Source organism: Galeopterus variegatus, unplaced genomic scaffold, assembly GCF_000696425.1.
Source record: "Galeopterus variegatus unplaced genomic scaffold, G_variegatus-3.0.2 Scaffold2955, whole genome shotgun sequence".
Classification (NCBI taxonomy): domain Eukaryota; kingdom Metazoa; phylum Chordata; class Mammalia; order Dermoptera; family Cynocephalidae; genus Galeopterus; species Galeopterus variegatus.
The window spans coordinates 207,422-226,202 of record NW_007729066.1 but is presented as its reverse complement, the minus strand read 5'-3'; the positions used below and the strand labels follow the sequence as shown (position 1 = coordinate 226,202).

Sequence of the window (18,781 nt, the reverse complement as noted above, 5' to 3'; positions counted from 1 at the left end):
GGCAACACTGAGGGTTGCGATCCGTTGCCGGACACGGAAAAAAGACAAAAGACTAAAAAAATAAATAAATAAATAAATAAAAAGAAGGAAATCTTTGGTATTCTGATGAGGATCACATTGCATCTGTAGACCACTTTGGGTACTATAGACATTTTCACAATGTTAATTCTTCCAATTCATGAACATAGAACGTCCTTCCATCTTTTTGTGTGTTCTTTAATTTCTCTCAGCAATGATATGTAGTTTTCATTGTAGAAATATTTCACCTTGATCAAATTGATTCCCAGGCATTTTATTTTTTAGTAGCTATTGTAAATGGACTTGCTTTCTGGATTTCTTTTTCTACTAAATTTTTGTTGGAGTATAAACATGTTACTGATTTTGCATATTGATTTTTGTATCCTACAACTTTAATGAATACATTTACCAGCTCTAAGAGTTTTTGGTGGAGTCTTTAGGGTTTTCTATATAGAGGATCATGTCATATGAAAGCAGTGACAATTTGACTTTGTCTTCTTCAATTTAGATGCCCTTTGTTTCTTTCTCTTGTCTGATTGCTCTAGCAAGTACTTCCAAAATTATGTTAAATAGGAATGGTGAGAGTAGGCATCCTTGCCGTATTCCTGTTCTCAAAAGAAAGTTTTCATTTTTTCCCTGTTCAGGATAATATTGGCAGTGTGTTTGTCATACAAGGCTTTTATTGCGTTGAGATACTTTCCTTCTATGCCCAATTTCATCCCGAAGGGATGTTGAATTTTGTCAAATACTTTTTCTGCATCTATTGAGATGACCATTATGTTTTTTGTCTTTCATTTTGTTGATGTGGTGTATCACATATATTGATTTGCATACTTTGAAATATCCTTGCATCCCTGGGATGAATCCCACTTGATCATGATGTATAATCTTTCTGATGAGCTACTGTATTCTGTTTGCTAATATTTTGTGGAGGATTTCTGCACCTATGTTCATCAATTATATTGGCATGTAGTTTTCTTTTTTTGTTGTATCTTTGTTTGATTTTGGCATCAGGGTGATGCTGGACTCATGGAGTGAGTCTGGGAGAATGGCCTCTGTTTCAAATTTTTGGAATAGTTTGAAAAGTATTGGTATTAATTTTCTTTAAAAATTTGGTAGAATTCAGCAGTAAAGCCATCCTATCCTGGGGTTTCTTTGTTGAGAGACTGTTGATTTCTGCTTTAATCTTATTACTTGTTATTGGTCTATTCAGGTTTTCTCTTTCTTCTTGGTTCAGTCTTGGTAGTTTGTATGTGTCCCAAAATTTACCCATTTCCTCCAGGTTCCCAAATATATTGAAGTATAGTTGTTCTTAATAGTCTCTTATGATTCTTTGTATTTCCATGATATCAGTTGCAATGTCTTCTATTTCATTTCTGACTTTTTTTTTTTTTTTCCTTTTTTTGTCTTTTTTTCGTGTCCGGCAACGGATCACAACCCTCAGTGTCGCACCCGTACCGGACCGGGACCGGCAAGGGATCGCAAACCTCGGTGCTGCGCCCGCACCTCGCTCAGCCAGTGAGCGGGAACCGGTCTGTATGTGGGATCCAAACCCTCGGCAGGAGCGCCACTGCACTCCCAAGAGGCGCACTGCAGCAGTGCGCCACCGGGCCAGCCCTCATTTCTGACTTTTATTATTTGGGTCTTCTTTCTTCAGTTAGTATAGCTGATGGTTTATCTATTTTGTTTATTTTCTCAAGAAACAAACGTTTTACTTTGGTGATCTTTTGTATCTTTTTTTGATCTCTGTTTCATTTAGTTCTGCTCTGAGATTATTTCTTTCCATCTACTGACTTTGGGGTTGGATTGTTCCTGTTTTTCTAGCTTTTTTAAGTGAATTTTTAGGTTCTTTACTTGCAGTCTTTCTATTCTTTTTTATGCATTTATTACAATAAGCTTCCTTCTCAGTTTGGCTTTTATAGTATCTCATAGATTTTAATATAATTTTTAGGTTCTTTACTTGCAGTCTTTCTATTCTTTTTTATGCATTTATTACAATAAGCTTACTTCTCAGTTTGGCTTTTATAGTATCTCATAGATTTTAATATGATGTCTTTATTTTCATTAGTTTCAAGAAATTTTCTGATTTCTGTTTAATTTCTTCTGTGACTCATAAGTCATTCAGGAGCATGTTGTTTAATTTCCATGTATTTACATTGTTCCCAAAGTTTTTCTTGCTATTGATTTCTAATTTTAATCCATTGTGGTCTAAAAAGATATTTGAAATAATTTCAATTTTTAAAAAATATTTTGAGATTTGATTTGTGACTAATATGGGGTCTATCCTGAAGAATGTTCCATATACTAATGAGAAGAATGTATATTGTGTAGCTGTTGGAAGAAATGTTCTGTAGATGTCTGCCAAGTCCAATTGTCCTAAAATATAGATTAAATCCTGCTCTTCTCTGTTGAATTGTTGCCTAGATTATCTGTCCAATGCTGAGAGAGAGGTGTTGAGTTCCCCAGCTATTATGGTATCAGCATCTACCTCACTCTTGAAGTCTAAAACTGTTTGCTTTATATATCTGGGTGTTCCAGTGCTGGATGCATATATATTTATGATTGTTATATCTTCTTGCAGGATAGATCTCTTTATCATTATATAATAACCTGTGCTGTCTCTTTTTATAGTTTTGAGTAAAAGTCTATGTTATTTGATATTAGAATAGCTACTCCTGTTCATTTCTGGTTTTCATTTGCATGGTATATCTTTTTTTGTCCCTTCACTATTAGTCTGTGTGAGTCTTTACAGGTGAGGTGAGTTTCTTGTAAGCATTATGTAGTTGGGTCTAGTTTTTTAATCCATTCAGCCTGTCTATGTCTTTTGAATGGAGAATATTTTCCAATTATATTTAGGGTTGCTATTGACAATCATAATCTTACTCCTGGCATTTTATTGATCTTTGCATCATGGTTTGAAATATCATTTGTTCCTTCCTTTCCCCCTTTTTTTGTCTTTATTTTTTGTTGTTTTTTTGAAGTAGTAAGATATAGTTTCTTTTTCTTGTTTGCATATTTGCTCTACCAGTGGGTTTTTTCTTTCTTGTGTATTCACGGTGGCAATTATCTTTTTTTGAGTTCCAGATGCAGGACTCTCCTGAGGATGTTTTGCAGGGCTGGTCATGTGGTGGTGAGCTTACACAGTTTGTTGTTGTTGTTGTTTGTCTGGGAAATCACTTCTGAAGGATAGCCTTGCTGAGGACAGTACTCTTGGCTGGCAATTTTTTTCTTTTAGTACTTTAAATGTATCACCTCATTCTCTTCTGGCCTGTAGGGTTTCTTCTAAGAAGTCTGCTGTTAATCTTATGGGGACTCCCTTATAGGTGACTTCATGCTTTTCTCTTGCCATTTTTAGGATTCTGTCTTTGTCTTTGACTTTTGACAGTTTGACAACAATATGTCTCAGGGAAGACCTGTTTAGATTGTATCTGACTGGGGATCTTTGAGCTTCTTTGATCTGGAAGTCCACATCTCTTACAGTGCTTGGGAAGTTTTCTTCTGTTATTTCATTGTATAGGTTTTCAATGCCTTTTCTTTTCCATTCCCCTTCTGAAACACCCATAATTCAGACATATGAACAGTTAAGGTTGTCTGACAGCTTTTGAAGTTCTTCATATTCAGACATATGAACAGTTAAGGTTGTCTGACAGCTCTTGAAGTTCTTCATATTTTTAAATTCTTTTTTCTTTTTATGTTTTGGTTTTTTCTGCTTGGTTATTTCAAAAAGCTTGTCTTTGAGGTCAGAAATTCTCTCTTCTGCTTTAGCCTGTTGCATAGACTGTCAGTTGTATTTTTTATTTTATTGAATGTATACTTCAGTTCCATGATTTCTGCTATGTTCTTTTTTAAGGTATTCATCTCCTTATAAAGTTCCTACTTCAGATCCTGGATTGTTTTTATCATCTTGTTTTGTCATCTATCTGAGGTTTCTTGTATCTTGTTGAGTTTCCTTAAGATTGTTGCTTGAAATTCCTTTTCAGTCATTTCATATGTTTCCTGTTGTTTGGGGTCTGGTACTGGAGAATTATTGTATTCCTTTGGTGGGGTATCATATTTTCTTTTTCTTTTTTAAAATTTCTATTATCTCTATGTTGATGTCTGGGCATCTGAGCAGTTGTAGTTGCTTCTTCTAATACTCAGTAGTGGTTTCGAGGAGAGAGAGTCCACCCTGTAGGTATGTTATATATTTGCCATTGGTTACAAGTATTTTGGTTCTGGGTACATGCAGTAGTGTAGTCTCTGTGTAATTACTTCAACCATATTCAATATCAGTGATGTCTGTGAGTGCCTCCATGGCCTCGTCACTAGGATACAGAGTAGTTCCTTGCTAAAGTAAGTCACACTGGGTTGGGTCATAAAGACTGTGGGTGAGATTAGGATTTTGGGAGAAGTGGTTGGATGCTCTGCTGCTCCTTGGTTGAGGTGGGTTACCATAAACAGCCTTGCTGGCACCCCAGCTACTGTCCTATGACCCTGATAGGTGCTCTGGGGTGATCTGAAGCTTTTCAGTTTAAATGGACAACCCTGTCCAGAGTTCCCTGGAGTGGGGACTAGGACCTTAGACTTTGATGGGGATACTGAGGCGCTCAGCAGCCCCTCAGATAGAGTGGATAACTCAATAATGTCATTGGTGCTCTGGGCAGAGCCCTGTACCTCAAGAGGAGGTATTGGCTTACTCTGTAGCTTCATTGAAGTGAGCAACACTGAGTCAGTTCACTGGATTTGTTGGGGGTGGGGGGAGTCCTGTACTCTCAAGAGGGACCCTGGGATGGTCTGCAGCACCACTGTCAGAGTAGGGTATTCTGGGCAAGGTATAAGCAGTTTTTGATGGGAAAATTTGCCCCCAAGAAGGATGCTGGGGCCATCTATAGATTTTCAGTAGGAATGGCCACTCTTGCTGAGGCTGTTTCAGTTCTGGACAGGCCCCTGTGACCCTAAGAGCATTACTGGAACACTGGATCTCCTCAGCTGGGTTGGGCTGTCCGAAATGAGGTGATTGGGCCTTCTCTTTGTGGCTCTCCTGAGTTTCAGCAGTCATCAGCATCTTCACTGCTCCCTCAATGCTTTCTAGCTCCCTCCTTTTGTTTGTCTTGTCCAAGTATAGTTGCATATTCAATGCACTCTTCATCTTGTGGGAGAGACAAGTGATGTCTCTGTCTAGGCGGCCACCTTGCCCCTCTTTCTCTACCTTATTTTGTTATGAATATGTTTGCATGTATATATTAATATATTAAGCAAATATTTTTGTTTTCTTCTCTTATTTCCTATCATATAATACAAAATATATTGACTTTAAATCAATATTTAAGTATTACTAATTTTACATCATAGTATTTAAGTTACCGGATATCAGAAGTACATTACTACAAGACTTTACTTCCTTTTATGGGTAAGGGATTATTTTGTTTTCATAGGATAATTGCATCATGTTAGGCAGATTGTGACCTTGTTATTGTCTTTATTTGGAGATTAAGCATGGTTTAAGAAGATATGCATGGGTGCCAAGTTGACAAGGGGTGAACTAATGATGGTTCATATCATGTGTCACCTTGAGTTATCTAAGCGATGCCCAGATAGATGACAAAACACTATTTTTGGGTGTGTCTATGAGCTGTTTCTGGAAGAGACTGGCATTTGAATAAACAGACTGAGTGAAAGAAGGCTGCCATCACCAGTGTGGGTGTACATCATCCAATCTGTTGAGGGCCTTAATAGAAAAGGCAGAGACAGGGCAAATTCACTCTCTTGAGCTGGGACATCCATCTACTCCTGTTCTCAGACATTGGCTCTCCTTGTTTTAGGGCCTTCAAATCAGATTGAAATTTATACCACTGGTTCTCCTGTTTCTCAGGGCTTTGTGCTTGAACTGGAACTACATCATGGTCTTTCCTGGGCCTTCAGCTTGCACACAGCAGACCATGGGACTTCTCAGCCTCCATAATTATGTGAGCCAATCACTCATAATGTAACTCTTCTATACATCTATATACATCCTATTGACTCTGTTTCTGTGAAGAACTCTGACTAATACAGAAGGCTAATGTCGTGCTAACTATTTTAATAGTTAATGAAAATAAAGAAATAACATCACAGGTTAATTTTGGTTTCTAAAAATTTGTCTTAAAAACCACAATGAAAACAATAAAAAATGATTTTCTTTATATAAAGTTTTCACATGTGGTTTGAGAATCACAATACAAGACCTAATAAACTCCCAACTATCTCCAGGCTGCTATGATGCTATACTCCCCAATCACCATATTGGAAATTCATTCCATTTGAGTCACTGTTTATGGTAAAATATTTAAAGGAGAATCTCTGGGCCAGAGAAGTAAAATTGTGTATATATTCCTTCCAATCACCATATTGGAAATTCATTCCATTTGAGTCACTGTTTATGGTAAAATATTTAAAGGGGAATCTCTGGGCCAGAGAAGTAAAATTGTGTATATATTCCTTGGAATAGAACAGGCTTGTATTCTAGATGAAGGCTAAAGTCAGTTTCATAGTGGGGAGTTTAGGGAAGCCAGGCAGCAACATGAAGAAATTACTGGTATGAGAAAGTGGATGGAATAAAAGATTAGTGCAACACATTCCCATGTCACTGCATTCTGTTTAACAAACATTTGACAGAGAACAAGCCTCATGCTTGTAAATCATTCTAGTGTGTGACCATTCAACCACCACCCTACGACCTTGTTCTTATTCCTCATGGATCTTTCTCTCTAGAAATTCAGGAAAAAGGAGGTTTTTTTGGTTTTGTTCATTTGTTTTTTGTTTGTTTGTTTGTTTTCCTGGCTGGGATGATCAGGATAAGTGCTATGAAAGAAATGACATTTTAATTGTATAGATTCCAACAGGGTCAGGGAAGATTTTAACAGGCAGGATTTCAAGGTATCCTAGGATCTATTTCATGAGTTTGTCTTATTCACAGAAACAGATCCTAGAATAAATGCCTATAAAGGCTTCTGGGAATGTATTATATATTCCAGAATCTTGGACAATTAGTGCAACTAAATGAAATAAAGAAGGAAGAAGGGACAAAGACCAAAAGAGAAGGAAAGTGGTATTTACTAGCTTAAATACACCATTATGCTTCTTAGGTTGCGAGTCTTAGTAATTTGTAAACTATTAAAAAGCGAGTACTACAGGAGCGTTTTAAGCAGGAGAGTGACATGGTTTGACTTGCCTTGATAAAAGATCACCGTGGCTGCTGCATGAAAAGTGCATTGGAGGGAACACCTGGTGCCTGGACTGTTGCAATAGGCTCCTCCCTGGTTGCAGTGGTTCTGGTGGGGGACCAAGTTCATATGGAGCCTGGGATGACAGTGGTGCCCTTAGAGAACAGATTCCTGTCTTTCTTCTTAGCACCATTCCTGTCTCCCTCTCAGCTTTCCTTTCATTCTAGCCCTCTCCCCTCCCAGTCCTCTGCACTTCTTTGCACGGTCATTGAGAACCTTCCCAGGGCCAGGTACTGGACCAGACACTGGGGCCCAGACCCCAGTCAGAGCCAGGTTCTGGCCACAGGAGCCCCAACCCAAGTGCAAGTATCAGGATCACCTGCTACAACAGGCAGTCGATTTCCTCAGTTCAACTATCCCACTATTTGCATAACATGTCATTGGAGGGAGATACTATAGAAATCACAGTGGTGAAGCCGCAGTAATAGCCTCCTCAATCAGTAATCAAGGTCCTCAGCTCAATTTGGGTGGCAGTTTTATACGGTAGTTTAATTCATTGTACACCAGTTTCCATTGTGCATTAATTATAGGCAGCTGAATAGTAATTAACCATCATGTCACTCCTTCCTTGTTAGGAACAACCTCATTAATTTCAGTCTGCAAAGCTGCTGGTGTCTTTTGAGAGTTAAATTTACTCCCCCTATCATGATCTATAAGGCCTGGTAGGATCGGATCCCATTACCTCTCCATTTCATCTTTCCCTCACCCCCTCATTTATATGGCCCAGCCATACTGGTCTTTCAGTGCTACAAAATCTCTAAGTTCAATTCTGCCCCTGGACTTTTGCATATGCTGTCCCATCTGATTGAAACTGTCTTCCCAAGCTTTTCCCAGTGGTGAGATCTCAGGTCAAATATCACCTTCTGAGAAAAAACAGCAAAAACAACAACACAATCATAAAATGAGTATAAACTTTCCAAATAAATATTTATAGATGGAAGATGATTTGCAATAACAACCACAACAGCAACTCCATTTATTGTGCACTTATATGAAAAATGCACAAAATTATATTTAATCTTTGTATTTTACTGATGAAGGATCCAGGCTCAAATCATAAGAGACTGGCTCAAAGTCACAGAACTGCTAAGTACGGCTTCCTAATCAGGGAATAATTAGAAGCCATAAACTAGGAACTGGGGGTCTCAGCATAAAGTCAAATTTGCTGCTGTTCATTTTCAGGCCCTATATCATGATCTCTTAAATTACACTGTAGTGGTTAAAATGTGGGCCAAATTATTTGTGGCTTAAATCCAAATTCTAGCAATTCTTAGCATACCCATATCTGTGACTTCTTTGAGACTTGGTTTTCTCATCTCTAAAAATGAGAAAAGTAACAGAGCATAATTCCATTGGATTTTGAGGATTACATGAATTATTTCTTAGAATAGTGCCTGCCTGGCACATAGTAAGAATTCAATAAATGTTATTTTTCATTATTATAACTTGGGACCAAGTTTATGACATAACTCTTTTTTTTTTTAAACCAGTCATCTAAGTTATCATCTTGACCCCAGATAACCCCAAGATCTCCATTTCAAAAGTATAAAAGAGCACACCAATAACGAGGCTACAGGTAATTACTTTTAGGTACATAATTTAAGATCTATCTAATGTTTAACATTAATAAAAAATATAAACTATTATATTGAGACTAATAAGAACATACAGCTCTATGACTCTGGTAGTAATTTTTCTTTTTTTCTGTTTTCCCCAAATTTGGGTCAGTAACAGCTGTTTCAAGGAGTCCTATTAATATCAGCTATTTTGAGACATGTACAAATCACTTGAACTATTCAAACTAGAGTTCCTTCTCTTAGAACTCCTCTTCCATTCTCAAGACACCTAAAGACTGGTATAATATTTTTAACCATTTGATCTTATTCCTAATAATAGAACACAAATGAAAAAAGACAAGCATACACACACACACACACACAACACAACAAAACAAAAAACCCATAAACAAACAAAAAATTGAACACAAAAACATACAAGATAGAACTATTTCTTTTGGAGCTATTGATGAACCATCAAATAAAGAAAATGAAAACATTTGGTCAGTTTTCTTTGTTTTGTAGTTTGGTAAAAAATACAATCTATAAACATAACCAAATCACTTACGAATACATGGCATCAATGGTTGGAGGGTCAGTTGAGCGTTTGTACTGACCCAACTGAACGCTTACATGTTTAAGAAGGAACACAAAATCCTTGCTGCATGAACAGAATTGAAATCAACTTCACTTTGCATGTCTCAGGGTATCAATTGTAGAAGCCCCTCATCTTCTCAATTTTTCTGAGATAACAAATGTGAAATGAACTAACGTGGACTGGACCAGGCATAGAAGGCACTCATAAATAATTAGTCTTCCTTCCTCTTCTGGTAGGAACATACAGAGAATATCAGCACTCGTAATGGTAAGCATGGCAGCATAATGATTCACGAGGACACTGATTTGGGAGTTAGGCCATTTGGGTGGGTCTCAGTTTCTCCACCTGTAGAATGAAGTGGTTCCTGATTTTTAAAATTATATTTTTCTATAATATAGTTAATTTTACAATCCCAAAGTAAGTTGGGTATTTTTTTCACAAAAGCCTTATATGCATTTAAATTTAGATTGCAAATGATGCTATAAAAGCAATTGTATGATATTATATCCTTCTCGTGTATCTTTATATTTTAAAAATATCTACTAAGGACAAGGGAAAATGTATCCAGTAACAAGCAAAACTGAAGTCCACGCAATTTGTAAGTATAGAATACACTATTTATATGGGGGTTGTTTATATACACAAGTCCTATATACACAAGATGCTATTTTAAATTGGTATTTAATAAAATGTAAGTCTTAAATTTACCACAGGGGGGCTTTTTATAGACACAGTCTAACTCAATTACTTATCTGTTTACATTATGAGCTAAAGCAATGAATGGATATTCTGCAAACGTACTTCCTTTTCCAATTGAGGCATCTGGTATATTATTTTAATATTGTAAAATAATTCATACATAAAAAGCAAAACAAATATTTGTATAAGAAATGCCACTGAAAGCATTTGACATTTATCAAGGAACTATCCATTAATTGTGTTAGATACTATGCCTCTCTGAATAGTGTGCCCATCATAGTCACCATGTGCTCCATAGAGATGACTAGTCTCACACAGCATGAGCCAGTGTGGGTGTAGTGAAAAGTACATTAGTACTCCAGCAGCGTCAGGAGATCTGGGTCAATACCAGCCTTTATCACTTAACTAATTGTATAAATAATGTTAGTTGAATCACTTACACTCCACTAGATTTTATTTCCTTTTGTTTAAATGAAGCTGATAATTATACCTGATCTTCTTACTACATTGAGTTGGTGTGAGTTATGAATATGAAAGAATTACACAAACGCTCATTATTGTTACAGAGTTGATATAGTATCCCAGTATCAGAACTAACGTATCTTTTATTCTGTGGCTGTTAACTTCTTTCACATCCTCTACCACTGCAGTGGATTGAATTATGTCCCCCCAAAACTCACTAAAGCTTGAATTGCATCCCCCAAGCTTTATGTATTAGAAACTTAGCCCCCACTGTGACTGCCAAGAGGGTGAGAAATCCTATTATGGTGATCAAAAGGAGGGGTCTTGAAGAGTTGATTGGATTGTAGGACCGTCCAGTAGTGAATGGATTAATAATTGTTGGGCCTTAAAAACTGATGCCACCTTAAGTGACATTACAAGCAGCACCATTATGGGCCCACGAGGGCGTATTAACGGGGCAGCCTAAGACAGCGCCGGGAGGAAGTAGGGTGGGAGTGTCTGTGGGAACCTTGCCTTAGCCCTTACTGGCCAAATACACGCTTCCGCGCTTGTGAACACTGCATGATTGCAATAGCTAGGCATTGAGACAGGATGCATGCTCTCATAACCTTTAAGCTGATTGGAGGATGTAAAAACCTCCCTTCCCCATTTGCCTTTAAAAGCAAGTGCTTGGGGCCGGCCCAGTGGCACACTCGCACTCGGGAGAGTGCAGCGCTTGGGAGTGCGGTGGCGCTCCCGCAGTGGGTTCGGATCCTATATAAGGATGGCCGGTGGGCTCACTGGCTGAGCGGGGTGCAGGCGACACCAAGCCAAGGGTTGCGATCCCCTTATCGGTCACAAAAATAAATAAATAAATAAAGCAAGTGCTTGTGTGATAATAAACAGAACTGCTCGACAGAACCCCCACGGTGTCTGAGTGTCCTTTAACGGGCTGCTTGGGGCCAGCGGCTGTGCTCACCTCTCTTCACGGCTTTCTTCCCCAGTCTCCTTCCAATGGGGACCGGAGGGAAAGAGGAATCTGGGCAATTCACTCACCCACCAGAAGGAACACCAAGGGAGAGACTGATAGTGAAGCAAGGGCTGTTCGGGTTGGCTGGCGGAGGACCCGACAAATAATGGTGGTCAGGGGTGTGGTCTGGAGGGATTTAAAAGTAGAATGCAGGAGGAGATTAGCTCTCTCTGCTCTCCCTCTGTGCTCTGCCATTCCACAATGTGATACCCTGCATTACTGAAGTCACCATAAAGATCCTTACCAGATGTGTTCCCTGGATTTTGGACTTCTGAGCCTCTGAAACTGTAAGCAATAAATTTCATTTTCTTTATAAATCACCCAATTTCAGGTATTTTGTTATAAGCAACAGAAACAGGTTAAATACAACCACCTATCTAATCAAACACCCAATTCTCCCCATTTAACTTTCTTAATATTTGTTAAATCCATGCTCTCCTCTCTATCTCTACTACCGCCTCACTAAAGCAACCCCTCATTCTCTGTTAGCATCCTTCTCCCTTCTTATGCCACCTAAAGCCATCTTGTACCAGAAATGCTGGAATGGTCTACCCCAAAACACAATCTGACCATGCTACTTTCCTATTCTGTATCCTAAAGTGATTCCCTGTCAACTACAGAGTGAAATCCAAGCTTTAAAAGGGCATGCAAAGCCTTCCCTCGTCTGGCACCCTGTCCAGCCTCGCCAGACTTATCTCTCACTACTTCTATTCTCAACATTTTAAATATTTACCTTAATGCTCTGTTCATCAAGTTCCCTCTGTTTGGAATTCCCTATTCCCCATCGCAAAATGGCCATCTCCTATTTAACTATTCGGAATTAACTCAGGTACCTTCCAAGGTATGGTTAAGTAGGTCTAGAAGACACTCTCACACACAAATCAATTTTCACATCATAATACACTTATTTATTTATGTCTGTCTTTCTGACCAAAATGTAAATTCTTAATGACTGACTTTTTTTTCTCTCTGTCCTTCTAGACCCAGGACAGTGCCCAGTACATATCAAACACATTTTCCACTGTAGCTTCTACTCTGAATAAGATTTGGACCAAAACCTCTACATGACACCAAAACGCCAAATACTGAAAATCTTCAAACTGAAACAATTATGAGCTGAATTATCCAAGTAACAAAGAGCAAGATAATATTATTATGAAAGTCAATCTATTTGCTCTTAGTTTTTAAAAGGCAATCTCATTACACCTAAAACTTTAAAAGAGATATTTTGAAATACGTACTGCTTCCATTCATCATATTGAAAAGAAATTATATAACAATTATTAATAATAATTATGATTAACATTTTACAAACTTTACTTGAAGGGGAATATCCATTTCAGTAAAAATTTAAAGGAAAGATCGATGTTTAAAATGTTGCATGACCCCCATTAAAGCAAAAAATACTATAAAATCAAGCGAAGATTGAGGGCTGTTGGAAAATGAGCTAAAACCCAAATATGCTGTAACCATAGTTTCACATTAACCCGCAAACAGTAATCATGCTGTCACCACAGTTATTATTTGAAATATTATTCTTTTGGGAGATTGTTTCAGAATATTTCACTATATTAAGTAAAACACAAGTGGGTCATAAATACTAAAAGAAAGTAGAATAAAAATAAAAATAAATGCTACAGTGCTTTTTAAGTTAAGTATTTTCCTCCACTAGAATTCTAGTTTTGCTTCTATCCTCATTGATTAATAACTTTAGACACACATATATCTAGATTTGTGTCTTATTGGCCTTTATTTTTCTATATAGCTAATTCCCTAACAGTTCCTCATGGGTCTTATTTTCCAGCATCTTCATCATCATTTCTACTCTCTTCTGAGCTCTGATGTTATTAGTTGTCCTTTAAAAATGTGGCCATCAGAAAGCAGAAAATAAATATCACCTAAACTCTTTCAATGCAATATATTTAGTCTTTAGATTGGTTAACGTGATTCCCTGCTAGTCTAGTGAGCAAATTTGCATAATAATAAGCAATCAGTAAATGGCATAGTCCAACTCAGCTATTCTTTTTATGCATTTTTATTCACTGTTCAATTTTTTAAATGCTTTATAATCATTCTTGTTTGATATTATTCACAATAAAACTTTAAAATAGGTCAATATTAAACTCACAGGAATCTAAGCTTCTCAGAGATTCTATATAATTGAGCTTTTACATATACCTCCAAGGCAAAAGAGATTGGTAGCAGTGACACTTCATAAGAAGTGATGAAACATTCCTGAAGACTATAAAAGGTAGACTCATTGAACATAACTCTAGCATGAAGTTCCCCTGATTTAGCCTTGAGGTAAAACAAGTGTTGATCCAAAGCCAGCACCCTAGAGTACTCTATGTATGGATTCAGATTGCAAGAAGAATCCCTAAAGCAAAATTCCAGACACAGTTTCCTTCACAATTAAAATGATTCAGCTTCTCTATTTCAGCCTCTACACATCTTTGCCTCTCTTTTCTGCTAGAGTATTAGCTTTTGAAGGGTGGGGACCATGCTTTGCTTATTTACATATTTTTGCTTCCTATAATAGTGCCTTGCATATAGGAATCTCTCAGTATTTAGAGAATTAATGAATTGGTGGCAAATATTTTATCTTGCATAATGATGTTAGGTTCTTCTCAAATGCCATGTTAAGAAGTCATACCCAGCTCAGAATGGACAATGGTTCGCTAGCCTGAATCTAAGTCATCTTCCCTCTCTACATTCCAGGCTGTTCACAGTGTCTAGCAAGAGACCCTCTTCAGAAAAAAAGAAAAAAATGGTAATCTTATATTTCCTTCAAAGCACAAGATTCACTTCCTCTAGTAAGCCTGTTTTGACTATTACTTCAATATACTTGAACTCTTAATGTTTTAACACAAAGATAAATATTTACTTCTATTTGCACTGAGAGACTTTTCTCTGCTTATGTATTCCCTTTCTCAAAACTATATATCAAGGGCCTTGTGAATAAAGACTATTTCTGTGGGTTGTCCCTGTTATCTACTTTATTGCTACAAGAGCGCCAGGTATTTCTTTTTATTATTTTATAAGTCTAAGGTGTACAGCATCATGTTTTGATATACACATCTGTAGTGAAATGATTAGGACAGGTAAGTAATTTAACATATCCATCACCTTCCACATAGTTATCTCTTTTAAAACTTTTTGTCTGTGTGAGATAAGAGCATCTAAAGTCTACTGTCAGCAAATTTTCAATATACAATACAATATTATTATGCATAGTTCTGCTGTTCTTTAGAATTCTAGACCTATTTATCCCACATAACTGCCAGATATTAATATGCCCTTTTTGAATGAATGAAAGAAAATATTCCCTGTGGATTCTGCTCTCCCAGTGTGCTACCAAAACTGCTCTCACAAATTCAATTATTTTTCATCTTCATCTTATTTTATTTCTTAGTATTAGAGTCCAGTAGAGCTGACCACTTTCTTCTTGAAATGTGGTCTTTGCTGAGGATATACTATATCCTTCTGATTTTTCTTCTGCCTTTCTGGCTACTCCTCAATTGACTGTGGGAACTGTTCTTCCTTTGCCAAACTTAAATATTCAGTGCCTCAGGGATAACTTCTTCTGCCTTAGGATCATCTATCATCTTAACCCTCATATTCAGCCCAAACAACTTGTGCTTTTTGTAACTCCGTTTTGATAGAGGTAGAAAAGTAAATTCATTCCATTTAATGTGCGCAAAGAATGTAACTTCTTCTGCCTTAGGATCTTCTATCATCTTAACCCTCATATTCAGCCCAAACAACTTGTGCTTTCTGTAACTCCGTTTTGATAGAGGTAGAAAAGTAAATTCATTCCATTTAATGTGCGCAAAGAATGTGTTTTAATGAGCATCGTGCCTAGGGTAACATCAAGCAAGGGAATACAAAAGAGAAGAGCAAATCATTGAATAATTTTGTAAAAAAAAATTAATAGACACATACCATAAAAAGGACCTTTCATGATTATTTAAGCTTTATAAAGATAAGGCTATGTGGAGAGCAGGGAAACCTAAGGGTTATTTTGTTCTGTAAAATGTAACCCAGTGATTTAGATCATGTTTGCGAATATAAAATCATTTGTGTTTGTGTGATTTGGTTTTAAATCATTGAAGAGGATACTGTGCATTTACCACAGCAAAAGTTGTAACAGCTTCCCTCAGGCAGAAGTGCTTTAAGTGCCTGCTAATGTCTAGTGACTTGCTTAAAAGTGGATGAAACAACACACCCTCAGGCGAGCAAAAAGATTTAAATAGAGCCAATTTAGGAAGCATAGTGCCTCAGCAAATTCAGAAATTAATCCAGATGAAGACATTTTGCTTTTAGGATCTATGGGAAAAGACCAGCTCTACAGCTCTAACTTACAGTTAGGGGTGGAAGAAGAGTCTAAATATCTATTTCATAAGAATCCTCATGTTTTCCAAAGTATGTCTTCAAAAATTATACAGCAAAATCACTGCAACTGTTATTCAAAACTAGTGAAATTTAATATTAAAAATGTTAAACTGATTGGGAATGGGAGATTGTAATTTATTCAAATATAAAGAATCTAAAAATTTAGATAAAATGTCTGAAACATGTTTTGACTTTTGTATAGTATAATTTATGTAACTTAATTCTCCAAGTAAGTAGTAACTTAATCCACAAGTTTTATCCAGGACACTGACTTTTAACAGTTCTCTGGTTTCAATGAAGTAACTGACTGAAGTCCCCAGGTCTCTAAAGCAAACTGGAGGATTTAATTGAAACTTTATTGCTACATACACCTCTCCAATCTAGAAGAAATCAGTGATGTTTTTATGGTCTAAAATTGTGTACTGAGACTGAAACTTTTACATCTGAGCTCAACAAATTCCCAGAGACAGATCCATAAATAGATTATATAAATGTAAAACATTAAATCAAGTGATTCTCTGTATCAAAAGACACCAATAGCTTTAAGACACAATACATTTTGCTCACTGTTATTCCTGAAATTATATTTTATGTATACATGATATGCATGGTTAAAAGTTTCTTGATAACATATTATTGGGATCTGCTTAAAATATTTTTATTGACCATAATGTTCATCTCCTTTATAGATAGGTCTTTCTTTGTGATCTTCATGACAAACTTTAAAATTCTCTGGAAATTTTAATATGACCTTACCTTGCTTCCATTTTCTCTTGCCTCTCGTTCCATCTTGAGGTCAGAAATTAGAAGATTCTTATATTTGTTTTTTCCATTACTGCTGTGATCATCTATTCTGTATTCTGAAGTCAGCTGCGCAGAGAGGGGACTGTCACTCAGGTTCAGTGGCTGCTCGTCCTGCTCCAGCCCTGTTTTGCCCTCACTGTTGGAGTCTCCCATCTCCCTGCTGTGTGTTCCCCCTGAAGCAATTGAACTGTGCCCCAGAGTCTCATTGCCATTAAAGCTCTCTGCAGCAGAATCATCTGTTGGAAAGAAAAATTTATATTTTGATTTTAATTAATCTGCTCTTTAGTTTCTACTTCAACTAGCATTTATTGAGCTCCTAACGTGTATGGCATTGTGCCAAACAATTTTACATATAATATGTAATTAACTTTAGCCATAAACTTTTGAAGCACCTATTGTTATTTATAATCTGGTAGACACATTTAGACACAAGAAGCGAAATTAAGAAGAAGATCACACAGTGTATACATGTACCCCATAATACACACAATTATTACATGTCAGAATAAAGTGAAAATAAAAGTAAATTTAAACAAAGAATAAGATAATTGTCAATTATTTTGCAAATAGTTTCTGTTTTTCCAGTGCAAGTATCCAGATTTGGTGAAAATCCTCTGATAAAAAGCATCACCTAACAAAGTGAAAATAAAAGTAAATTTAAACAAAGAATAAGATAATTGTCAATTATTTTGCAAATAGTTTTTGTTTTTCCAGTGCAAGTATCCAGATTTGGTGAAAATCCTCTGATAAAAAGCATCACCTAACCCACTAGTGAGAATGTACATTGGTACAAGTTTCATGAGTGCTTTTTGCTCCATTACACTTCTGGGACTTTTAAGCCTGAGGAGTTGAATTACTGTGTGCATCCCTGTGTAGGTAAAAAGACATTTCATACCACTGTTGTTTTTATAGCAAAAATTTAAAAATGACATAAATTACCCAAGATGGAAGTTTAGCTTATAAGTGTTGTAATCGTTAGAATATTTTGCAGTTCTTTATTATTCCATTTTAAGATATAGAGAAAGATGAGTCATGAAGTATTACATGGGAAAAGCTAGCTAAAAAGGAGTGTGGCTAATGTGACTCCAATTTTGTAAAAAGAAAACACACAGACAAGCAAAGTTTTATGTAAAATGATCGCATTCTATTTTTCTTAATTTCATCCTTACTTATATAGTAAGATTTTTCTACTAACTTTCAAGGATTATGATAAAGTTGTTAAATTGTTCCTTTAGTTAAAGGCTATTAATGAAATCATATAAATATGAAAGAACAAGAGGAATAATATTTAATACTTGTGATTTTCTGTTTTATTTCTGAATATTATCAAGTATGCTTCACTTTTTGTGAGGTGCCACAAAACATTTAATACCTTCTAATCAATCACATTCATGGAAATAAATATTTAAGGTCTGAAGGAGTATTGTAACTAACCTGTTCATCCATTTATTTAACAAATGTTCATTAAGTGCTGACTTTGTGAACAACACAGAGTTAAAAGTACAGCCTACAGAGACTACGCCTTCAATGAGTGCAATAAGTTTTAAGATAATTAAAAGGGATGGAAAAATAAACATTCAATTAAAATGCAGAGCATAAAGGTTGTGATCCAGCACAAGGGATGGAGACACCCAGAAGGCTTCCGATAAGTGAATTCAAAAGATTAGAGAGCTTTAAGCAGGTGAAGAAGTTGGGCGGGAACATTCCTTACAGAGGGATCAGCACGTGCAGTCACTTATGCAGGGCAGGTGAGATGTAAGATCAGAATTCTGAGTGCCAAAAAGAGAATGAAGAAAGGTAAACCTAAAAAGCAGAAAGAGAATACCAGGGCAGAACTTCATATATCAAAGAGCTTGGATTTTATCCTCAGAGCAAACAGGAGCAGTTTTAATTTATTGTGGAAAGCAACATGGAAAATATTATATTTTAAAGAGATTACTCTGACTCTCATGAGAAGAATGGTATGAAGGGGGCAAAATGGAAGTCGGAGAGACCAATTAAG

At 36.5% G+C, this 18,781-nt stretch overlaps 1 protein-coding gene across 1 annotated transcript in view; it reads right to left on the bottom strand.

Annotated features, from left to right (window-relative positions):
• Window positions 1–18,781, bottom strand: part of NOL4 (nucleolar protein 4) — a 288,360-nt gene that overhangs the window by 135,963 nt on the left and 133,616 nt on the right. Inside the window, exon 6 of the mRNA XM_008583526.1 lies at window positions 16,732–17,015. Coding sequence (XP_008581748.1) covers window positions 16,732–17,015 — 284 coding nt within the window. The remainder of the gene's footprint in view (window positions 1–16,731; window positions 17,016–18,781) is intronic.